Source organism: Neodiprion pinetum, chromosome 4, assembly GCF_021155775.2.
Source record: "Neodiprion pinetum isolate iyNeoPine1 chromosome 4, iyNeoPine1.2, whole genome shotgun sequence".
NCBI lineage: Eukaryota > Metazoa > Arthropoda > Insecta > Hymenoptera > Diprionidae > Neodiprion > Neodiprion pinetum.
Genome location: NC_060235.2, coordinates 24,566,293 through 24,591,195, shown reverse-complemented (window position 1 = coordinate 24,591,195; position 24,903 = coordinate 24,566,293). Strand labels below are relative to the sequence as shown.

General features: G+C 36.7%; 1 protein-coding gene across 9 annotated transcripts in view; it reads right to left on the bottom strand.

The window, feature by feature from the left end:
* LOC124217926 (histone-lysine N-methyltransferase 2C) overlaps positions 1 to 24,903 on the bottom strand; it is a 77,146-nt gene that overhangs the window by 16,786 nt on the left and 35,457 nt on the right. For 6 of the 9 annotated variants that reach the window (XM_046624103.2, XM_046624109.2, XM_046624112.2 and 3 more), the window contains 11 exons: positions 24,376 to 24,588; positions 23,997 to 24,281; positions 22,976 to 23,518; positions 20,938 to 21,257; positions 17,635 to 17,787; positions 15,001 to 15,349; positions 13,295 to 13,482; positions 6,316 to 12,616; positions 3,671 to 4,111; positions 3,218 to 3,491; positions 424 to 650 (listed from right to left, as the gene is read on the bottom strand). In XM_046624103.2, coding sequence (XP_046480059.1) covers positions 424 to 650; positions 3,218 to 3,491; positions 3,671 to 4,111; positions 6,316 to 12,616; positions 13,295 to 13,482; positions 15,001 to 15,349; positions 17,635 to 17,787; positions 20,938 to 21,257; positions 22,976 to 23,518; positions 23,997 to 24,281; positions 24,376 to 24,588 — 9,294 coding nt within the window. The remainder of the gene's footprint in view (positions 1 to 423; positions 651 to 3,217; positions 3,492 to 3,670; positions 4,112 to 6,315; positions 12,617 to 13,294; positions 13,483 to 15,000; positions 15,350 to 17,634; positions 17,788 to 20,937; positions 21,258 to 22,975; positions 23,519 to 23,996; positions 24,282 to 24,375; positions 24,589 to 24,903) is intronic. The other 3 variants (XM_046624105.2, XM_046624107.2, XM_046624108.2) reach the window with 3 other exon arrangements.

Below are 24,903 nucleotides of genomic sequence, written 5' to 3'. Positions count from 1 at the left end.
AAATAAAGAACTCATAAAATCATCTTTTTTCCGACGATAAGATATAGGAAATAAAGTGCTAAAAATTCAATGACAAAAGTTCAATTCGATAACGGAATGCAATTGATCAAGGTATTTTTCAATTTTCTGAATATTAGCTAATCAGCAAGAAAATACATTTTTCAAATCACACTTCATCTAATATTGATGAGGTTTCCTCATGAGACAAACTTATACTTTCAGTTCTAAAATCTATTTTAAATTTTCAATATGGATGCTTGCAGTCTAATTAGATCATACAAACTGAATCCGAAAATTTTTTTGCGAACATTGAAAACTGTACTATGGTTTTTTGGCTTGTTCCTATTTATTTGATCATTTAATAATTTAATTAATTCATCAATGTCCCGATAAATAGTAGAATATCACTGTCATCAATCTTACCTCCTTCTTTACCATCTTTTCCTTTTGTTCTGTAGAGTCCCAACTTTTGACTTGGTGGGGTAGTTGTGCGCTCAATTATTTGATAACCCGTGGGTGGAGCAATGTTTAAGATATTGGCTAAGTCCTTCAATACTCCCATGATATCATCTGCAGCCTGGCTATTCAGAGTTAATGTCACAGTGACATTACCATTATCCCGCAATGGTAAGGGATGTGATTTACCTGTCCTATAAATCAGATAACCCTGACTGAGTAACATTCGCAACATAATTTAGACTACCTTCATTTCAACATATATTTCTTATATAAAACATGGAACCTAAAACATTCATGACTGGAAATATAATCCAATGATGATGGTTTGAAAATGAATTGTAAAAAACACTGTAATCTAGCGAGTAGATATGACATTTCAAATGATGTGCATTAACAAATATTGCTTGATTCACGAAAACTGACATCAACATTATATCTAATAAAGAAAAAGGAAAAAATTTGAAACCCCAATAAAAATTTAGATGAGTTGAAGTTCGTGACTGTGTAGATATTATACAGATTTGATTTCGTTGGGTGACGGTCACGGATGGAATGATGCACTTTGAGGAATCAATTATATTCTTAAATAACGTTTCGACAGGCTCCGCCTACCATCATCAGGTTTCTTCAATATAAAAAAATCACAAATTGTCACATGAATTACATTTGAACACTAACTGTCACGATAAAAACCTTGCACAGTTAGGTAATTATTAATCTCTATTGTATCTAAATACTGTTTAGTATATTCAAATTTAATACTGTACATAAATACCAACGTTAAATATTTCATCTTATTATTAAAACTACTATGGAAGATTAAATTATGTAACACTTACATAAATCGGCATTCCTTACCGCTTGCGGTGTTCATTACATGATGTTCAAGAAGGAAGTGAATACCAACCTAACTATGCCAACCGAACTATTCTCTTAATATTCAATTTAACAACAATCTTTGAAAGTCACTTACCTGTTTACATATTTGTTAGTCGACTGCCCTAATTGTTTACATAATAGTCTATGCCAATTTCTATTGCCAATTTAAATGATGTCCGAATAGAAGTGACTCTGGTTTTGTATGTCAGTTCTTTTGTTGACTGTATTGTTTTTAGAAATGTGTATCATTTCCTTGATAAGCCTCTTATGCCAGTCGGTTTCTTGGTCAATTATCTTTAAATTTCCAAAGTCAAAAGTGTGCCCTTCAACTAATGAGTGCTGAGCCAGAGCCGATCTATCTGGATCACGCGTTTTTACATCATACTATGATTTGCAATTCATTTTTTTCAGATGCTGTGACGATTAGCGTATGTAACACTTTATCACAGTCTTTACATTCGATTTTATATACAATCTTGATTTGTTCAAGTTTGGCGGTTTTTGACTTTAACGACGTAAATATATTGTTAAAAGTGTTGGTAATTTCATATGAAACATTGACGTTTTCTTTCAATAGTGTCTTTTTAATGTTTTGTAACAGGCCTTTGACGAACGGAATTGACTAACAAATATGTAAACAGGTATGTAACTTTCAAAGATTGTTGTCAAATTTAATATTAAGTGTATAGTTCGGTTACTATAGTTAGGTTGGTATTCACTTCCTTCTGGAACACCATGTAATAAAAATTGCAAGCATTAAGGAATGGCGATTTATGCAAGTGTTAAATAATTTAATCTTTCATAGTAATTTTAATAATAAGATGAAATATTAAACGTTGGCATTTATGTACAGTATTAAATTCGAAAACACTAAAAAGTATTTAGATACAATAGAGATTAATAATTACCTAACTGTGCAAGGTTTTTAAAGTGACAGTTAGTGATCAGATGTAATTCATGTAACAGATTGCGATTTTTTATATGATAGAAACATAATGATGGTGAGCGGAGCCTGCCGAAACGTTGTTTAAAGTTATAATTGATTACTAAAGGTGCATCATTCCATGCCTGACCATCACCTGACGAAATCAAATCGATATAATAAAAATTCAGTTGCCCAAAACAATTAAGTTTATTGTATACCGTACTTTTTCATCTATAATTATACAGTACCCTTTTTGCTTGTAACAATTACAAGTAAGAAGAAAAAAAAAAAATTGAATCCATCGTTATAGATTATATTTTATTTGTTTTAAAGTCATTGTGCTACGAGCGTGAGTGCTGGCATGAGTTAGCCAATCAGAGCCTGCTAAACAAAGAAGGGATGTAGTCTTACTACTTCCTTCATAATTACTCATCTACTATTTTTCTCGTATATATATATATACACACAATCTCTGCTAAAACTAATATTTGATACCATATGAAGTTTTTAGATTCAAATTAATTTTTTTCTAGAACAGCGACAAAATTCCATAATTTTTTCATCATTTTACCGGGCAGAATAAAAGTTCCCAACTATTGCATAAGCCCCCAAGTTTTCCAGATTTCCAGGTAAAGTGTCAAAGTTGCATAGATTTTCAAACATGTTAAAGTAATTCCTTATCAAATGTTGAGAGGTAAATTTAGTATGAACAAATGCCCAAGAAGGAATCGTTTAATTGGAAATGTTATCTCAAGTTATTAAATATAACCTGTATGCAACAATTACAACTCATATAGCACAGTTCAATTTACTGCAGCTGAGTAGGAATCTTCTTAGAATATTGCATTGATATAAGATCACCCTTGCTACCAGAATCGACAGTTAGTGACATCTTTTTTGAATCACAGCACGTCAGATGTTTACAACGTGTATTAAAAATTTGTATGTAATTACCTTGAGACACCAAAGTTTTCTTTGTCCATTTTAGCGGAATCTTTAGTGAAACCTGGCTTAGGCCTAACTGGAATAGGAGACACTAGTGGTATTACAGGAGACACCCGCTTCAGCCAATCGGACTCTTCATCAGATTCCTCTTCTATTAATCTCAACCCAGGAAATCTATGTATAAACTCAGGGATGACACATTCAGGAGACGATGAGCTGACGATTGTATCGGGTGTATCAACGTCACGGGTCAGAGCCAACGGATTATCCTTCTTATCGTCAGCTGAAAAAAAGAACGACATTGCTCTTAGAAATTATAACTAATACAAACACACTGGTGAATATTTGATTGGCAGTCTAAAATAATTTATTTCTTATAAAAAAAAGTGTTACGTAAGAATGAGAATAATTTCATACAAGCTTATATGTATTGTTTATTGAAAGCTTTTGGTGTGGACTTACAATCGTCGAATTTCAAAGGTACAAATTCTTGATCATAGAAGCCTCTTTGGGTAGAAGGAGCTGGCTGTGCTGGAAGTGGTTGCAATTCGCCAAATGGCCGAGTGTTGTAATGATCTGCCGTTCCTTGTAAGGTTGCATTGCCATAGGAACCAGTTAAATCGCCAATACGGGTGCTGTAGTCTCTTTGCGTACCAATTTTTGATAAATCTCCAAAACCGAAGATAGGGCAAACACCATAATTCCTCCCTAGTAGTGGCTCGAGGACTGCCATAGGTTGAAGTTGCCGTAACTGAGACATTAAATTATCAACAAAAGTGTCGTAATCCTCATCCTGACGAGATCCTTTTCTCGGCCGTTTCTTTTGTGGAACAGTCGTAGCATCTTTCCCTTGGCTTTGTCTACGTTTTTGTTGATACTGTCGCCTCTTCAACTTTTTGAGATCTAAAGTGATCGAAGGCTACATTAAAACGATGTACCTGAAGCCAATCGCAATACATTTCTCGACTCTCGATTTTTCAGTTATAAGTAGTTCTGCTGTTAGGCGTTCAAGATAATTTGTGTTTTTGGTAATCTAAGCTTGAAAACAAAAACATCAGATCTTGGATTTTGGTATCCTTCAGCCATGTGTTATTGAAAGTTACTTCAACACTTACTATGTGCAAAGGAATATTATAATGGAGGAAGCAATGAACAGAGTTGCATTAGTTTTCGTTATCATGTGGTTGAAGGATATTGAAATCAAAGACTTAATTGCAAATATAAGGAAAGCCATAGAGAAATGGGATGGAATTTGGTGAGTCTATTAATTTGAATGACAAGGACTAACTCAGGCTGACTCACTTATGACGTAAATGATGCATCAGTAGGCTAGACAAATTTGGAGAATGAAAAATCAACCTGATTGTCGCAGGTTTATTTTGTGTTTATTAATATGTAATTAAATTTGAATAAACGATACGAGAAGTGGTTTTCTTCTCTTTTTCGAATTTGTGCAAAATATGTGGCCAAATTTCGATTTTTTGTATAACCATTTGTATAAATATTTTAGAATTTTGGCCACCAATCGCAAACTCTATCTTGGCCAAACCCAGGGTTCATACTTTGTTTGGAATCTGAAATTCGCAGACTTTTCCAAGTATTCCAGCCTGAAAATAGAACTTTTCTAGTAACTTTTCAAACAATGTGTCACTATTTAATGACAATTTCTGTACAGATTAATACTAATACCTTCAATATTACCTAATAACTATCTTATTATCTGACAATTAATTTACTACAACATCCGTAAGAAAAAAATGAAAAAAGCTTTGGTATTAAGTAATATATGTCGACGCAATGATGGCTAGATCCGAGATATTTCCGCGCGCACCTGATCCATCAACAATAGTGACGCGCACCCGAACTATATCGATGTTCAGAAAGTGATAAAACCCGATGGAATACATACTGCAGCTCAGAATATAGTCGGAGCTCGAGGTGTTCACAGCTTTACTCTATAACGCGCGGGGCTCTGAGTCAGCGTGTTATCAAGCGATTAGCCGGTCCACCTCTTTGTTTTAGTTATTCTGAATACAAGTGTTACTTTCAATAAATACTTTATTCCCTTACGAACGCAAACGCTGTTATTGTGAATTCCTTGCGATTCTCCTCACTTCAGGAGCCGAGATAAATATAGAATATACAAAGTGATGCAATGAAAGAAAATTTGAAGTGGAATTTTTTTTTCTCAAGATCGATAGTATAGTATATAAGAACGAATTTATTTCTTCGACAGATCCAAAATTCCTGTCGTATTTTCGAAATTTCCTGACTTTTCCATATTGTAAGAACCCTGGTTTTGGATGCGGCAATCTCAAATTTTCTGAACATATTCTATATCCATAGAATACTTATCAAAATTTTATTATAATCTCATTTTCGTCCAATTCTAAAAATTTCATGAATCGAAATGAAAACTTTTTGATACAAAAGAATGAAATAGTAATAATAATAATCCCTACGAATACTCGTCATACCCAGCAGAGTATGTCCCCAGAACCCGGTAGGCTTGTGCGGGGCATGGATTAGTAACTATTATTATGCATCTACAAGCACTACAAAGCAGATTGAAGTACTGGAAAAAGAGGTAATTTCACGTAATTGACCTAGTTTAAATAAAAACTGTTCCTCTCACTATCTTTTTAGCAATACTATACTACCATTGCTGTCAAATTTCAAACAACAATCATCGTCAGTTGTTCATAATGGTGCAAATTAAGACAGACTCTGAAAGTTGGATTACAATATTACTTTGTTGACTCGAAACCGCGACTTCTAGGCTGCGTAAAACAGCAATTGTTATTGACAATATATGACTATTATCTGGTATTTCGCTGACTGTTGTTGTTCCGTGACCATGAAGCGACACTTTTGGAACTACAATGTTGCAAAAGAAGCATTCATATGTTATCGGAATAAGGTGTATAGTACATAAAAAGAAAGTATGCCTTCAGAACCGTCTCAAGGTAATATTCAAAATAATGCGACTCATACTTGTAAGTTGTCCTAAAATTGTATTGCTTAACCTAACTCAACCACAGTGCTAATTCATGAGATGACTGAAAATGGACTTAAAAAAAAATCTATTAAAGAAAAAAGTTATTCACCTATTTTATCATCTGTGGATCCATCGATGAATTCATCTTTGGCAGTAAGAAAGTCTTTGGTTTCAGATCCTGGAGTCGGGGTGCCAACGGAAAGTACTTCATCTAGTATTTCCTTCTTAACTTCCACTAAAGGCACTGTGTGTTGCATAAGAGCACCCTGTGACGACTGAGCTTGGTGTCCCATTTGATGAGACACCGGCAGAGGCACTGATGGTTGTATCATATTAATATGCGAAGGTTTCTGAGTTACGAGAGATACGTTTTGTGACATCGGTGGTTGACTATGAGACAGAGATATCTGAGAATTTGAAATTGTGACGGACGTTGATTGCATCGTGGATTGACCAGTAATTACCGGCTGCTTAGAAGGTGCTGTTACTGTATTTGATTTAGTTCCAGGAATTACTTGTGATACAGACGAAGAAGCTGGTAGTGGTTGCTTTGGCATTTGAGTAGTGCTTGTACATATTGAATCATGAACAGTTTTAGTCAATGGTTTAGTAATCGTAGGAACAGTATTTTCTGGTGAAGAGCATATTGCCTTGGTTGATACTGGCTCTGTTACTGATGTATCTTTAACCACCGATGGGGTCGTTCCTTGGGGAATTCCTGGATTAATAACCTGATGCGACGAGGACTGCTGATCTAATGTGTTTTGTTTGGAAACATTGTCTACCGTATGCTGTGCAGATTGTTGAGGTGGAGACGCAATTGATGGAAGTACGGGCAGTGGCACTGTAGGTTGTTCTTCTGTAATTGTAGGACTCGGAGATTTTTTCTGCGCAGTTGGATGTGAGACAAATGACGTTTCTCTGGTCAAGATTTGTTTGGGTTTTGGTTTACTGACCGTTGCTTCATTGAGCAGCGGTGGAAGAAGAGATGATGGGGTTGGTGGCACGGGGCGAGCTAACTGAGCTTCAAGGGAGGGGACTAACGGTAAACTAGATCCTTGGCTCGTTCCAGATGACGAAATTGTTGTAGCACAAGCTGTGTTCTGTAACAGCTGCTTTAAAAGTACATTTTGTGACTCTTCTATTCTAGATGAATTTCCGCCAGTTTTAGTCATTTCTATATCTGATCTAGAAACAGGAACTATTTTTTCCGAGTTCAATTGAATTTTTGCCATCGATTCTTCTGTTTCCTTTTTATGAGTTGCACTTTGAATAAGACCTTCCAGTTTACTCGACTTGTTGTCAATGGGCAAGTGTCCTGTTGACTTGTAAAGTGCCGAGCCCGATGTTAACTGGGTATGAAGTAGTGTTGGAGCTTGTGATAAAGTAGACTGAAGTATATTTGTAGTGACACTGATAGTAGCTGTGGCAGTGCTCATTACTGGTGAAACAACTGTTTTCACACATTGCAACGATGTATTTGATGTACTTGATGTTGAGCTAACAGTTGCTCTAGGTGAATTTGAGGTACTAGTGTTCACTTGTAACATTGCTTGAAAATTTTGCGAACTTGTACGTTGGACAGAAGGTGATGTAACAGAGTTGAGTAAATTACTTGTTGGAGTATGAGCTGTACTGACTCTGTGCCCAGTAGTAATTGACTTTGCAGAATTTGTTCCAGCAAGCATAGCATTCAGTATTGCATTCGATGTTATTGAAATACTTGAATTTGACCCAGTTCTCGAAATTATGGTGGAAGTAGTCGTCAAACTAGCATTTCCTGTTTGCGCTTGCACAGTACCAGAATTCATACTTGAATAGTGCTCACTACAAGTTGGTTTAGATATTGTGGAGATAACATTTACTGTAGAAACTTGAGTAGCTTTTACTTGATTGATTTCATTGGAACCAATGCTAGTAGTCGTATCAGATTTGATGTCAACATTTGGGCTTGCTGTTGCATTAGTGGTTTGCGAAGAACGGTTAGTATCTGTTGAAGGAGCCATGTGCAACGTTGTGGATATACTGTTGGTCGGCGCTGCAGTGGTTCCGATTTTGGCAGTTGCAGTTATTGATGACGTTGCTGATGCATTGTTTTGATCTGATATAGTGTAACTCTGCGAGTGGTTCGACTGTAGAGAAGACAATAAGGTTCGCAACTGATGAGATACAGTAGCGACATTGGAAGTCAACTCTGTTGGTTTAGACAAAGGTGATAAATGAGGTACAGTTGTAGTAGCTTTCTGTAATTGAATTACAGCACTCACAGCTACTGGTGACGATATATGTGATAGTAGTGCAGGACCTTTCTTCGAAGTCGAATCTACTGTAGGTGTGTTTGCACATTGTGATTTTGGTAGTTCCCTTTCTTTTGGTGATGGATTTTCACTTTCCCCGTTTCCTTGCTCCAAGTCTAATAGAGAGTCTTGTAAAATATTTAGCGGTAAAGTATCCAACGTGCCAGGCAAAGGATAAATTAAACTAGGCTTACTTGAATTACTTTCCTGCAACATATCGGTATTCGCCATCTCAGGTTTAGCAGATATTATGTTATGCAGCATATCTAAGATCTCGTCAGATGACTCATCCATCACATGCTTTTCTTCATTCAAATTCTGTGTCAAATTTTTTTTCGAATCCGCATAACTTAGATTCTGCAACTTGCTTCCAGACGAGGTAACCGTTATTATGTTTGTATTGCAAGTGGTAGAAGGCATTTTTGAAGATTCAGCATTTGGGCTTTCGGCAGGAGTAGTGGATGACGGAATTTGGTTCTTATTTGTGGAAGCTGTTATGGCTGATTCTACATCGTTTTCTAAAATATTTACAAGTGATAAATTGTCAGCTACAGGCGACATTCTCTTTAATCTGCCAGTTTCTGCTTTTTTCCTCTCTGCTTTTGAACTTTTTGTCTCACTGGCAGCATTATTTTCAGGATTATGGATGGCCTCCAGCATGCTTTCTAACTCGTCGGTGGTGTTGGAGGAATCTGAATTTTTACCATGGGCCTGATTATCATCTTTTAAAAGCAAATTTGTACTACTATTTACAATATTCGAGCTCATGTCTTCTTGTGTTTGCGTTTCATTACCCACGTGATTAGTGAGATGGTTTTGTACATCTGAACGGTCAGGATACCCACCCAATTCATTTTTAACACTGGCGGAATTACTGTTTGTATCGTCTTTGATAGTCAGGTCTGGTATGGACATTTTGGGAGTGGCTAAAGTAACAGAAGTTGGTTGAATACTGATGGCTAATTTTGCCGGGAGCTTCTGCTGCAGCTTATTCTTTGAATCATGCAAGAATTGACGAAAACTGTCACCCACTGTTGTAGTAGTTGTAATTAGTTCTGCTGCTTTGCGCTGTTTCAATTGAACCCCAGTTATATCTGTATTTACTGTAACTTCTGCAGCTGCCTGGCAAAGTCTGGCTGCGATTTTAGCATCGGCCACAATACCAGCCATGGTAGAAGGTGACATAGTCTGTTTTTGAACTTTTGATACAGATGAGGTGACAATTTCTTTCAGAGTGAAAACACTCGAACAAGTTTTCGCACTAGTTGAGACATTATCTGTGACAGTGCTGCATGTTCCAGCAGTTGTATGAGCTGGTATATTTGTCGAAGTAGTAGAATGTGGAACTGATGGTTTGACAATATCAGACACATTGGTTTGCTGAAAGCTAGATACCGGCATCTCGCGTCTTACAACTTTATCTGTAAATTTGAACGACGTAACGCTTGGAGTATTGATTTCTTTCTGTTGATGTTTAAGTTCAATATTTTTTGACAGCTGTGAATTGTTACTTTCTTGGATCGGTGGTATGTGATCAATTGATTCAGTTTTATCAGTTTGGTCAGGACCAAACTCCTTGGTAACATTATCCTCTGGTGATTTGCTACTTGGATCGATGATCACAACTTCTGATTCTTCGACGAGAGAAACCATTATATGTTGATCTGGTGATTGATCGATGTATGGTCCGGGTGATGGGTCTACATTCATTTCTTCCTGATCTGGGGATTCCGGCGTATCAGTAACAGCAACTAACTTTCGTCCAGGCTGTAAACTTCTTACAATATCGAGCCGTAGCCCTTTTTTATTTCTGGTCTGAGGTAAAACCGAACCTTCGTCACTTAATACTGCCTCGTCCACACGATTGAGAGTGTTCTCGATCTCTAGAATTTGAACTAAGTCATGCGATTGACTATTGTCATGGTCCAATGCATGGCTAAGAGAATCATTGCTGTCAACGGACAGACCCACAACCATATCTGACTCAAATAAAACATATTCTTCTTGCATATCCGGTTCTAGAGTGCCAGTTATAACATCTCCTAATTCAGAATCACCGAACTGCTCTATCACTGTAATGTCATCGCTGTCCCGTTGGGCAGTCGAGCTTAATGTCACTTCTGTATTTACGATTGTTTTATCATCATCGTAATCTGTCGTATCAGGGATTGGCTCAAGCTTGTCACCAGGACTACTTAAAGGTACTGGGGTGGTATCAGCTAATGAAGAGGTTGCTTTTGGCTCAACTTCAGTTGGTGGCGTTTGTGGAGGTGTATGAGAATCGTCGTCAAAATCGTTATAATCAGCACACACTAATGAGTTGATTTTGGATTGCGGAATCCCGGTTTTTCGGTGTACAGACGTTGAAGTATTCGGTTTTTCTTCAGCACCTGGTAAGTGAGACTCCGCAGTCTTGCCCTTACTAGACTCTGGCTTCATAGACCACATCGGTGATCCTCCTCTGAGCCCGATTTTGAAATATCCATATCTACCAAAACTCGAAAGTAAAGGTATCGGGTTCATCGGATTATGAGGATTTCCACCACCCCTGCTCCCATGATCCGTACACAATATCTGATCCTGTTGTTGCTGATCAGTTCCCCCTGAATGACTATTCGAACCCTGCGAATTGTAGGGTGTATGCGGAGTATGAGGCGTGTGAGGCGTGTGAGGTGTCCTTGGGGTTCCGGGATTTTCTATGCTTTGAGGTCTCTCTGGCATTGCTGGACTATTGCCACTGGATTGTCTCCTTTGCATCTGGATAGGCGATCCTCCGACCATTGGACTTCGAGGCATTGGTGAGTTTGGAGTTTGGGATGGCGGCGGATGATGCGTGCTGTTCAATTGATGCTGCAACATTGGCGATGTTGGCGGATGATTTCTTGATAAAGGACTCGGCGGTTGATATTGCGGTATCATCGGAGAACTCGGAGGGTGTGAATGAATTCTGTTATTCATTGGACTAGGTGGTTGTGAGTTTTGACTCAACTGTTGTTGAAGCATAGGTGAACCCATCGTTTGTTGAACCATAGGGCTTCTAGGCATCGGAGAGCTTGGCGGTTGCCCGTAGTTCTGTGGAATGGTTTGGTGCATCTGGGGGCTCGGGGAGTTAGCAGGTTGCGATACCATCGGTGAACTTGGTGGTTTTTGCATCATGTGCTGTTGCTGCATTTGCAAAAACTGCTGCCTTTGTTGCACCATCTGTAACGTTCTCTGAGCTATAATATTTTGCGTCTCCTGGTGAGAGATTGCACCAACTTCGTGCTGTTGTTGAATCATTTGCTGTCGTTGAAGCATTTGCTGATGTTGTTGTTGGGTCATCATCGGCTGTTGAGAAGGCTGCGGACTTCCGAGGGGAGAACGTTGTCCGTAAATAATGTTACCTTGCAATTGCATTCTGGGACGCTGGCCGGCATCTACTACAATCGGAGGACGAACGAAGCGCTGAGGAAGGGAGTGCAATCTTACATTTTGTTCTCCTAGCATTTGTTGAGTGGTTCGTCCATCTGACGCAAAAGCTCCAGGACTTGTGGCAAGCCTCCCTGTAATAACGGATCTGTGCTGTGGGGAAGCCATTCGTGTCGACATTGAAACACATATACCTGGTGATGGCATAGCACCCGGACTGAAAGGACTATCATCCCCTTGGGAATGCGGGGTCCCAATTCTGGGAGAAGATTGCATATTATGTGGTGACATTGTTCCTGGGGTACCAGTTTGTGGGTTGCCAGGGCTGTGTTGTAGCAATGGTGGATTTGGGCTATGTTGTATCATAGAATTTGCTGGAGGGTGTTGGATTATGTTTGATGGTACACTTCCAGGTCCAGGACTATGAGATACAAGTGCTGCAGGACTGTGCATTGGCGAAGATTGCTGGGACGGAGACATCAATGGAGAACATGGTTCCGACGTTTGTGGTTGGGGTTGCCTTTGTTGTTGTTTGTTACGATAATCCTGCATAAGCATCCCGTGCTGTCGATTTTGTTTCCTACTAGCGTCAAGATGTTTCTGTAGTATAGCTTGTTCGCTAGATATTCGTTGTAGTTCCGCAGCATCATTTTCAGCTAGTTCATTTCCGGATTTCCTCAACTGTCTTTGTTTGCTGCTGAGTGACTGAAAAGAAAATGTACAACTTAAATACACAAATACAGCACAAAAAAATGTAATAGTAGTTAAAATTATTAGAATCATTATTTTAAAAACGATACATTGGTAGCACGAATAAAAAACTCACAGCCATTTCTATGTTCCTGAACACTTTAACATGTTGTACAATAGTTTGTAGAATGATATTGGACTAGGGTATTCTCATACCAATGAAGGAAATTCAGAAAAAAAAAAGGTGAGGAGATCGTTCATTCAGAAGATTGTTTTCATGAAATTGATAAAATACTATTATTCAATAGTGCATCTATAGAACATGCAGGTATTGATGTATTATCAGGGAACAACATATACCTGTGTATTGTAAACTTCATGTATTGAAATACGAGTGATATGCTGTCAAGATATGAAGAGCATTGGAATTGAATTGTTGCAATATCTGGTTGAATCGTTCAATTTTTGAAACCTGTGGAACGTGCGCAAAAGTAACCCATTCTCGAACAGTAAGTTACTTTGAAAAATTCAATAACCTGCCTAGATATGCCTGTCAAAGAAGTTGGCGTATACACTGCTACTTAATCGAGTCTTCATCGATATGCACATTTATATACAAAACAATGCATATTTTTGAAAAAATCTAGTATACTCATGTACTACTATATGAGTAGGTAAGAATGAAATACGTACTTTCTTCATTTTGCGTAACTTTTGAACTTCCGTTTCATAGTATTTCAGTTGCTGCAATAGAATTTGGTTTTGATGATTGAACCAGTGCTCATACTGTAACTGAATTTGACGATCTTGTTCAGTCACTATGTTCTCTGGTGGTGCTGGTGGTGTTGGAAGTTGTGGAATATTAAATGTAGCTATCCTTGCTGAAATGCAGTCAATAATATAAATCACTTATTCTGTTTAGAAACCAGGAATCAAGAGACAGAGAATTCAACTTGACCATGACTGCCTGTGAAACATGTTCCCTATTTTCTTATTACAGATAGTAGTAGTGATTATCTCCATGACTTGGCACTCGAATGATTAATTAGGTATCGGAATGAGATCAAGGTTTAGAGACGAGGTGAATGTCTAAAGTATGGAGAGTAGAAAGAAAACAAACTTGGCATATGAGATTAAGGGAAAATTGTAACAGTTAAACCGAAAAATCGAAATCTAATATCTCTGAGCTGGAAACTTGAAGTGATATTGAGAAAGAAGGAAATTTAAGGATGGTTTTATTTAAGAGCTATACAATATAATGGGGTTACCACAAAATTGGGAATGGTGATCATCTGCCGCTAAGTAAAACCAAATAGAATTTTTATGAGAAAAAGCAAATTTGTTTTCCCTCTCTCTACCCTTCATGGTTTGGAAAAACAACACTTCGACACATTTCCCCAAAACGGTGAAAACTGTGTTAACTGTACTCCTGATTAGAGATTGGATCTTGATTTTAAGAGTTGAGATTCTCGTTTCCTTCTTCCTGATAGCATTAAAAAAAAACAAAATGGCACAAAGCATCCGCACACATGCCCTAGAATATTAAATTATGGAAAGACATATGTCTTAATGTGGTCCAAAAGAAACCCAACTCTCCATTTTTTAAAAAGTAACCTACTGAAATTTCTCATCCTGAATGAAAATTCTCAGTTTGTGGATAAATATTTCAAGTTCAGAATTAGGTAGTCATTTATATCTAATATGTTCCAACTTTCCAAAAATTTAATACGTATTATATTCAGTGAATGATCTCAACTGAAAGGCTATTTGGTATCATAGAATTGAAAATTCTAACTGCTTGAATTGTATACAAGTAATAAATCCTCAAATTTGAGCATGTTTGATTTCCACAATGCAATCAGAAACACGTAACTCTCAGTTTATCCTCAAAATCACGTGGATAATACTATCCTACCACAACAACGTAATCTAATAATTACTTTTTCAAATTGAAGCTTCGAAAATGTTATAATTCTTGTTTCTCTGTTTCTTTTCAGGAAAAATGAAAGTGAAAGTAAAATTCGTCAAACCCAGTAACTTTTTCAGTAAAAAATTAGGAACAACAGTTAAATTGAAAAACTGTAGAAACCTGAAACAACATTTACGTTCATCTAATAAACTACGTTTACTAATTGTAAAATTCACTGCTGTGGAACTTGAACTTCGCCTATTCTTTCCCAAAGAATGTGGCGGTTGTAGCAACGTTAAAAATAATTTTGTCACCACATTGAAATTAGTTTGAAGATTTACATTCTCTGAGATCAAAAGTAACGTTGCCTTGTGCCACATTATGTACACGTTGTCTAGGCCAGAGCAATTTTACAGAAAGTTGCAACATTGAATTATCTGCTTGAGATTTTATGGGACTATTGTAATGTAATATCATGTTTTACACTAACGTTCAGGCGGAGTTTGTGTAGCAATCGGTTGTCTGGGTGTTTGTCCAACTAGTTTCGTAGTATCAGAAATTCCTTGTGGCCACACTGCTCCAGGAGTTGAAGGAGGTCTTGGAGCACACGGAGGTCTAACAATAGGTACTCCTCCACTGGAGATGAAATTTTGAGGTGGAGAAGAAAGAGGAGTAGAGCCCAGCACATCAGCTCTGAGTCTTTCGAATTCACTATCACTTAGTAAAGCACCACTCGGTGTTGAGATGTCCGTTTGCTGCTGCTGCTGTTGTTTTTCTTGTTCACGTTTTTCTTGTTCCAGTAATTCCTCCAGCAGCAACGGTTGCTCCTGTGAACACGACTACTGACAGTTAAGGTCACTTCCAAATACATATTTAACATACATACAGGGAGTGTTTGGTCAAACAGGCAATCAGTGGCCATCCTAGAGCTGTAGAGCAAGACACAGATTCAACTTAACTGGTTTCAGTAAACTTTTCGTTGAATATTTTGTAAGCTTAGTCAAACATAATCTCAATTGATACACAATCAATGAGTCAAACCTTCAGCTATTCACCTTATGAATATGATTTATAAATTGAACTTACTTGGGGGGGGGGGGCCTAATCGATTTCGACATTGACGTATATATTTCCAAATGTTCAAGTCCACGTATCTTAAACGCGAAAAGGGGTTTAACTGTCCCATTCTATAAGCAATCCTGAATAAAAACACTCCAATACATTTTTCTTAGATGCAGAAATAAATAAATGACATGCTCTATATCAATTAACTACTGCGATTTCGTAGAATCCATGCCATGTCTTTAGTTTTCAAAAGATAGAAGTTCGGATACAAAAACACCTATTCGAGGTTCGTTGATTAACTTGAATTAATTATGTTTCTGAGAACTAAAACTAGACAAACTAGAGGACCCTGTAATAATTTTTAGTTACTATCATGTGTTCCACACTACGTTTGATTTTGTAAAAATTACCTTCAAAATATAAACTGTACTAATCGCATAAAATAAGCATTGAATATATGAAATAAAATAGAAAGGAAGGTATAGAAAGAACAACGATTATACTTTCAAGTAAATATAGGCACTACTATATGAGTACCGAAATAGCCAATGGAATACCGAAGACATTGATGTCAAGAAGCATTTTCAACAGGTGTTTGCAGAAGTAAATATTGTAATTAAATAGTTTGTTTGAAATTATAGGAAGCATTCTTTCTTAAAACATAAACACTGGTGCAAATTTATACAGACTTTATCAAGTTCTTGATAATGATTTATCACACACATACACTACAGCAGTCAAAGTACACCAATCATAATATAACCAAAAGCGTCGTGAGACCCAGGTTTAGAAAATGAAAGTTCAGTTGGTTAAGTAAAATTTGGTGATAAGAACTTATTCTTAACGTTTAAACTGCCGGATAGTTTAAATATAGTTTCTGCCTGTGATTGGAACTTCACATATGTTATATGTAAGATACAGATACAACATTTTGAGAATATATAAGGGGAATAAAGCTCTTAAAATCCCGGCAGTTTAAAGGTTGACAGGGAAAAGAAGTTAAAAATTACAAATAGCAAAGTCAAGTGATGAACGTTTCTACAAAACTTGACGATACTTTTACAGAATTTTGTACGCATAAGCAATTCTATTTATTGATCCACATACCTAAGCATTTGAACAGAAAATTACATGTTTCTACGGGAGTACGAAAGTTCAAACAATTTTTACACATGAACATTTGATGAATAATTGAGATGTGTCTATACTGAGGCGATTTGGTTGTGCGACACAGTTGTTCGACATGTCGAATGACTAAGTATGCTAAGTGCGGGTATAAAGTCCTGTAACGCGAACATGCTGAATGAATTATGTCACAAGTTTTCATTCAGTGTCGGTTTTCATTGAAGGGATGGTTGTTTGACCCTCGGTATAGACAGTAAGTTATGCGATATGTTTGTTGCTTATACCGTTTTCCGAAGCAACTCAATATTTGTCTTCGGCTTTCGTACGTGCTCTCCTATGACTCACATGGCAAATTTATGGTTCGCATAAAAAGACCGACTTTGCCTCCTTGATGCGCAATATACCACTACATCATTTTTTAATACTAAGAGGTAAAGTACAGAAAACCAAAATAGAGAATTATCATAAGTCTATCGTTTTTATGATTTGACTTGCTATATTTTCATTCATTCTAACAATTTTATATTTTAGTTTTTAATACTTTAACCCTTAAAGGGCCGGACTAGCTCTTTTAGGAGTCAGCAGATAATGTGGAAACTCCACCGAACGTGTTGACTATTTATATACATAAATCATACTGCTAAAAAATGTCGAATTTCAAGGGAAAAATACCAGTCCTCTAAAAATTAATCTGCTTACATTTTTATTTTCCTATATTTCGACTTTCTATATTTTGAAATTCTACGAAATAAATTTTTGTGCCTGAAAATTCGATAATGTGACCCGTTAATTTTCTAATTGTTCCACATTTTAATCTCAATCCGCTCCTTTTCTTTTCATAAATTGAAATAACAATGCACTTTGCTATTGACAATCGGTTAATTTATGAGATACGTGAACTGAGTGCAAATAATTTTCTTCAAGGCTTGCTCACCTGCAGAAGCAAGGGTCTCCGGTGAGGATGCGGTGGTATGCCGGGTACACCAGTGTGGACCACGGAGGGTAGCGATGGACCTGCTACTGGTCCAGGGTGCCCTACATGGACCGTGGGGCGCACCAAGCCCCGCCCACCCGGGCACAGCCCCATCTAGACATGCACCAACACCAATGCATTGCAAACACCCAGGCCAAAACACCATATTACCAGCCAGTACTCTTATATACAAGTAAATATATATGAAATAAGTTACTCAGCTACCTTTGATAGTTTACAAAATCAAGTTAGACATTTTCACATAAATAGATTTAAAACACACGACAAAAGTTATTGGATATATGATCTTCCATAGTGTAGTTTGATAGACGATGATACTTGATTCGCGTAAGACTGGCTTTGTCAAGTAACCTGGTTTATGAAGGCCGACCACGTATTTAGTTTCTTTAATCATCATGGGATCCAAAAGTGAAGTAATATTTTATTTTACGTATTCTAAAATTGATTGCTTCAAAGAAGTAAAATTGTAATGTCGTAATTTTTTGTTAAGTTTTATCCTTTACTTTGCTTTCCTCGCACTAACGTGAGTTAAACCATTTCAAACGCTAAATACAAATCTGAAACAAACTCACAGAATTATACATTCAAATCAGATTTGTACTTGTTACGTAATATCAATCAAAACGGTGATGTTTGATTTCCTAACATCACAGACAAACAGTGACATCAACAAGATTTATCCTCTTTAAAACAATTAAAAATATAGATATGCCTACAGTGAGCAGTTGGTGCTCAGAGCAATGAATTTCGTTGATTATGAGAAACTTTGTTTTGAATTTGTCATCAATGTTATATATGTTTTAACTATGCTGTACGCAATTATTAGATTTGTCATATTATAGCTAAATAGCTTTAAAATATTGTGTCGACACCGATATATATGTGCATGACTGTCGTGCAAGTAGTTATAATCATCCTTCAACTGTCAGGTGGGAGAGAGGTAAGAATAAATTATGAAAGGTAATATGAGAAAATTTGGGAAGGACTAAAAAAGAATGAGAGGAAGAAAGTGATCAATGTAAGGAGTGGTTCATAATTCGCAGAGCTGACACTATGTTTTGATCACGAAAGATGATGATCATGAACATCTGATGATGATTCACGCGTTTAGTAAGTTAATCCATGTGATTGATAATTTCCCTTATATATATATAATTGTTAATTCTAATTGTTATAGAATATTCTTCAATTACTCAGTTCACTTAATACAGGTAGATTAGTGATTGCTGTCATGCTGTCGGTTAACGATCACCAATCATTTTTTAAATACCACTTCCAAGCTCTTGTTCATTATTTCACTTTTTGACTATTTGCTAAGGGCATCAAACTATTTAGAACGACTTCAAAGACAGGATTCCTCTCATGTTCCAAATGAGCTGGTAAATGTACTAATCTGGAGCGACGCAAACAGACTTATATTTAATATAGACTAATATTTCAGCATAACACAAAATTAAGGATAATCTAAAATAATAGTCACAATCAAAACTATACTATAAACAACATAAGCATGAAACACACCAACTTCATAGAGGTCTGGACTGTCCTTTTAAACTTCAAGTTGGACATTTGAAGATCACATCAAAAGTGCAAAAAACCAAGCTTCAAAAGCCCTTGGATTTATCATGGCCTCTTCGAAGCATTTTGGAAACATATCTACACTAGGATGTTTCGTTTGAAAACGACACTAATTTTTTGCTCCCACCCAAAAAAAACTTGTACATAGCAGAGAAGAAATTTTCGCGGAGGGATATCTTTTGAATCCATTGCTAAAAGGTTAAACGAAGATATTCGAGGTTTTCCCATTCAAATAACATGGGAGTAATTTTTTAAAAATTGTTTTTGTTGTTACCAGTTAGCCGTATTTATAGTACAAACATTTTGTAGGGATTTAAACCTTCAGCGGTGTAGGTATTTGAATTTTTGTCGCAAAGTAAATAGTCTAGTCGCTATAAACTGTGGGCAATTTTAAACTAACAATAAAATAGTCAAATATGATAGACTTTCACAAAGACTAAAACCAACCAGTCTATGACAATGTATAATTACGAATACTCAGCTATCAGTAATTTGATTAACATTCCTAATATGGCTTCATATAGAGAGAGTCGAGACTAGCTTTCCTTAAACAAAGTATTCAATAACCCAATCGACTATTCTCTTGCCATCTTATCCTTTGGCCTTTACGTTTCTTTAGCTTTCTTCAGGGAAAATCATAATATTTTGGAGACTCGTCAACCTGAGTTGGAAAAGTGTCTTAGCAAACAAAAGCCATACGTGTTTTGATTTATGTAGCACCTCAATCTCATCTTTCAGGAAAAAAAGGCATCGGAACGCGTACTGATTTATAGTCAACTAACCTCACCAAAACTAAATCCTTGGAAATTATATGCAACATAAACTTGTGGCTAACGTTTTTATTTCCTACCGTAGTAGCTAACTGACCGTAAGATTTTTTAATGATTGAAGAAAAAATATATACAAATTTTGAAAGTATCACACGCAAGCGTATCTTGGCCGGAACTACAAAAACTTCTAATTTACTGATTTGGTTACTTTTTGACATGGATATACAAAATTTCGCCGAAGATACCGTTTCTATGTAAACCAAAGAAGAATAACTTATCAAGTTTTCCATAGCTATTTCAGGTATATCATATTGTAAATAACATTGTGATATCTCGATTATTAAGTTGAAATAAAAAATATTGGTATTTTTGGGTTAGTAACCAATGTGGTAAAGCATTTCAAATATTTTCTTAGTGGTACTGAACAATGTTTCAATGCTTTTCAATACTAGATATTAACGGAATTTGATTCTAAGGCCTTCCAATTCATACTGTCAAAGAAGATTATTCACAGTTACTGAATGTAATTGTCGGTGCAGTATTTAGGAATATGAAAACTTGATGATTGAAAAAATTTTTGGATGAAACCTTTGAGTGTTGTTAACATTAAATTAATATTCACCAAAAACAAAACATGCTAATTTACAGTACTCATAAAATTTACAGGAAAATTGATTATAGTCAAGGCAAAAAACTTTGGGACATTCATGTAACTTATATTACACCATGAAAAAATTTACCTAAGACAACATAGTTTTGATCAAACGTTCAAAGCACTTTTTGCGATCTTTAAAAAGTAATAACCGGACTCGAAAAAATCAACACAAAATGAAAACACTGAATCTGAAAGCAATGCGTATAATCCTAGAAAAGATAAATATCTAATGCCACACACCTGTATAGGTCCTGGATATGGCGGAGGAAGTCCGGGATATGGTGGAGGTGGCGGTGGTGGCAGAGGCGTCCGTGGACCCATCATATGGCTAACAGGTACCACACGACCTGGTGTAGCAGGAACACCACCTACTCTCATTCCTAGCCTCTGCTGCTGCTGCTGCTGTTGCTGTGGATGCTGTGGTTGTTGTGGCTGCTGATGCTGTGTTTGTTGTTGCTGCTGCTGTGGTTGCTGCTGTTGTTGCTGCTGCTGCTGTTGGGGCTGCGTCTGTTGTTGCTGTTGCTGTTGTTGTTGTTGATGCTGCTGCTGTTGCTGTATTGCTGACCGAAAGCATTCTCATTAGTATTTGTGTAAATGAAAAAGATGGGTCTTTAACCGGTGAGTGCACATTATGGCTCTTAACAATGCCAGCCATGTTTTAGACTTCATAATTGGTACAAAAGGACAATGTAAGAAATTAATTGTTAGTCAAGAATTACTTTTCAGATTTGCTTATATTCAGAAACAAGTATGGGAGCAAATCAAAATATGATTTCAAAATGGTTTGTATGAGTCTGTTGGCAGTGTCGTATATTGTTCTTACGTTGTTTATTTTCCCTTTAATATGAAGTGTTACTAACAGATTTACTGCGGACAATGCATTACTGGCTTGTTGGATTGTCCCTGTAAAACATCGGTTGAATGGCCAATACTGTGTACACGACTGTGGTTCGAACATATTGCATATTGATCTTAACAAAAACTTTTTCAGTTTTAGCCAATCCCAGCAGCCCTCTTTGACAGTTTCAATCTGTATTACATCATGTAATAACGAACCAAATACATTACATATTGTAACATCTAACCAAATTCCGAATCGTTACAACTATGTGTGGAGTCCAAACTGTGTTAATAGCACATGTAAATGCAAAGTTTGACAGAAATGTCAAATTCAACAGGCATTGCTTCTGTAGGATAGAAATTTTTTCACAATTCAATTCTTTCCGTTGTGAAATTAAGTCTGTGAAGTAGTCCCCACAGTTGAAATTTTTACATATACATGTATCCACCTACGAGTGATTTTTGCCCCCAAATTCGAAGAATTTTGACTAATTTACTATTTGGGATTACGATTCAACTATTTTTTCTGTCATGTTATTGTGGGTTACATAGTGCTCAGTATCTGTCATCGATCTTATACATATGGAGGTAGCATCCCAGTCGCGGAAGTGAGCATTGGGATGCTACTTCCATGTCTACAAGCTCGATCGTGCCTGTAGAGTGCACAAAATCAGTATATCCTCAGAATTTGATTTCACTCTTCTTAAGCAGAGGCTATGTGTATGATGTCAATGTGTGCAGTCGTGTGTTAGACAATCCAATGCTATTTTACTAACAGTTTATTCTAACTTGAACTTCATTTGTGGGTAAGTACCAATGTTTCGCAGACAATAATTTTATTTAAGTTAACATTTCTACCTAATAAATGCTCCAAACATTGTGAAAACCAGTCATAGGTGTGTACGTGTATATGTGAATACCCTCATCATGGGGACCCCTTGACCAGCTTGAAGATTATTATTAACCTTTGGAAGGCCAACGTTTTTCCCTTGAAATTCGATATTTTTCAGAGGTATGAATTATGTATATAAATAGTCAAAACGTCCAGTGGAGTTTCCAAGTTATCTGCTGACTCCTAATAGAATCAGGCTGGCCCTCTAAGGATCAAAAAAACTCTATCATGGATGAATATCTGTTGAACCTATCATTGTAAGTGGGACATAAAAAAGGATTATTTAAAGTTTTGCTGTGACATAGGTCAAGATAGATACGTCTCGTAATATGACCATTGTCACTTGAGATCATGGTCGGAATTATGGTGTTAAAGTGAATTTTTGGAACTCTATGCACGTTCATATTTTCCAGTCCTTGTTTACACTAGTTACCTTTATCATTTCTATCAAACTTGTTTGCCTACTTCCAGCTACATCAGAGTTACAACACATCGCAAAATATAATTTACATAGTGATAACATACAGTTTACATTAGTAGACTTACTTTGTATGTGAGATTGAGGTAATCGCTGTGAATGACCTGGAAAATTAGATGGATAGCTGACTGTTACAGTGTTAGTCGAAGTAACAACGCCGATTGCTCCATCAGGAGATATGAGCCTTGTTCCAGCAGGCATTGGTCTTCCTATAGCTGCTGCTTGCTGAACTTGTTGATGCATTTGTTGCTGCACGACCGCAGCTTGTGGATTTGTTCCTTGTTGTGCCGGTGCAGGTTGTTGTTGATGAGTGCTTTGAGATGTCGCAACTAATGTTTGCGCCTGTGGTCGCATATTTGTTGTTGTATCTGACAGATCCTGTGCTGAGCTACTGCTGGTCGCTTCTCTAATTTCTGGATGAGTAGCTGGAGTGGGGCCCACGTCTTCGCGCTTTATTTCTGTTTTCGTTACTTTTTTTTGTTTATCTTCTTTAGTCTCTACTTCTACTTGCTCTAAGTCGAGATCAAATATGTTAGTTTTTTCACCTCCAGTCATATTGTCTAATTCGGGATCTGCATATTCCAGTATATTAAAATCAGCTCCCATTTCGGCTAAAAGAAACACACGTACAAAACTCATGTAACTTAATTATTTTCGGCAGAAGAGTATTTTGAAATAAATTTTGATATGTCATATTTGTGGCCTATTTGTTTAGTTGATAAAAGCTAACGAGTTATGAAAATTGAAATTCTCATATTGCTTGATACATATATTTTAAGCGGGGACTCGGGTGAAATTTCGAGAATACTGAGTTTTTCGTTTTTGAAATGACTAAATAAGTTGTGATCAAAAATTCCTTCCAACAAGATTCAGATTAAATTACTATATGTTCTGAAAAAAAAAAATATCAATCTTCTGCGATGAAAGTGTATGCGCAAGAAATCCGAAAATTCGGTGTTATCAAAATTTCACCGGCGTCTCCCCTTAAACTGAGAAAAAATTCATTCATCAATAATGCTGACATATTGAATGCACTGGCATGAATGCATCTTTCACTCATCCAGAAATAACCAGAAGATTTATTTTTACCTAGAAGTTCGTCATCATCGTCAGCTAAATCTCCCAATATTGCACTAACACCTTCCACTTCTACCATTGGAGCACTCTCCTGTTCAAGTTTTTCAAGCTCTGCTGTCACATTATCTGGGATTTCTGAAGCTTCAGTAGTTGGAGCACTTGCTTCTGTTACCGAGGCTGACAAAAGTGGTGGTCTCACTATTCCTTGTGCACCCATCATTCTAATACCTTGGTTTATATTATCAAGTCCAGGCCGCACTGATCGTTGAACTAAGCTTTGTGGAGTTTGCGTGGGTTCTGTGATATCAAAATTATTTCTATTATTGATGTATTTTCTTTAATAGATATTCCAAACAGTCTGTGTGTAGTGATTCGATTTAACATTGCTTACCTGGAAATCTCTGTTGTTGCAAAATGTCAAACTGCTCCGCAAGAGGGTTTCGCGGGCCAGGTAATCGTTGTTGCAATACTTGGCCACTCTGAAAATGTTGTGGCGGTATGCCAGCAGGCACTGGTGGCCGTTGCAGTAGCGTTCTCTTGCGAGAGTCGACGCCTTGCAATCTAGCTTCAATATTTGCTCCTGTCGGTAGCCTCACATTCAGCCCTGTACACCAAATGAGATTTTTCTTTAAAAAATCAACCAAAAAGGTCATGTTCTATCAAGAACTCAGACTTTTCTTCTTAAGGATTTAATGGTTCCAAATGAATTTCAACATTACAAGTACTATTTCTGAAGTCACCACGGGATGGTGTTTTGTTTATCAATCATGGACAAATGTGTTATAACTCATAGATGAACATGAGTTTATTTATATGTATACATAACAAGTACCTACTGAACTACATTTTTGAAAGTAATTCAGATTGTTATAATTAAAAAGTTTACCAATTTTTGTACATCTCTCTTCTCAGTTCTTAG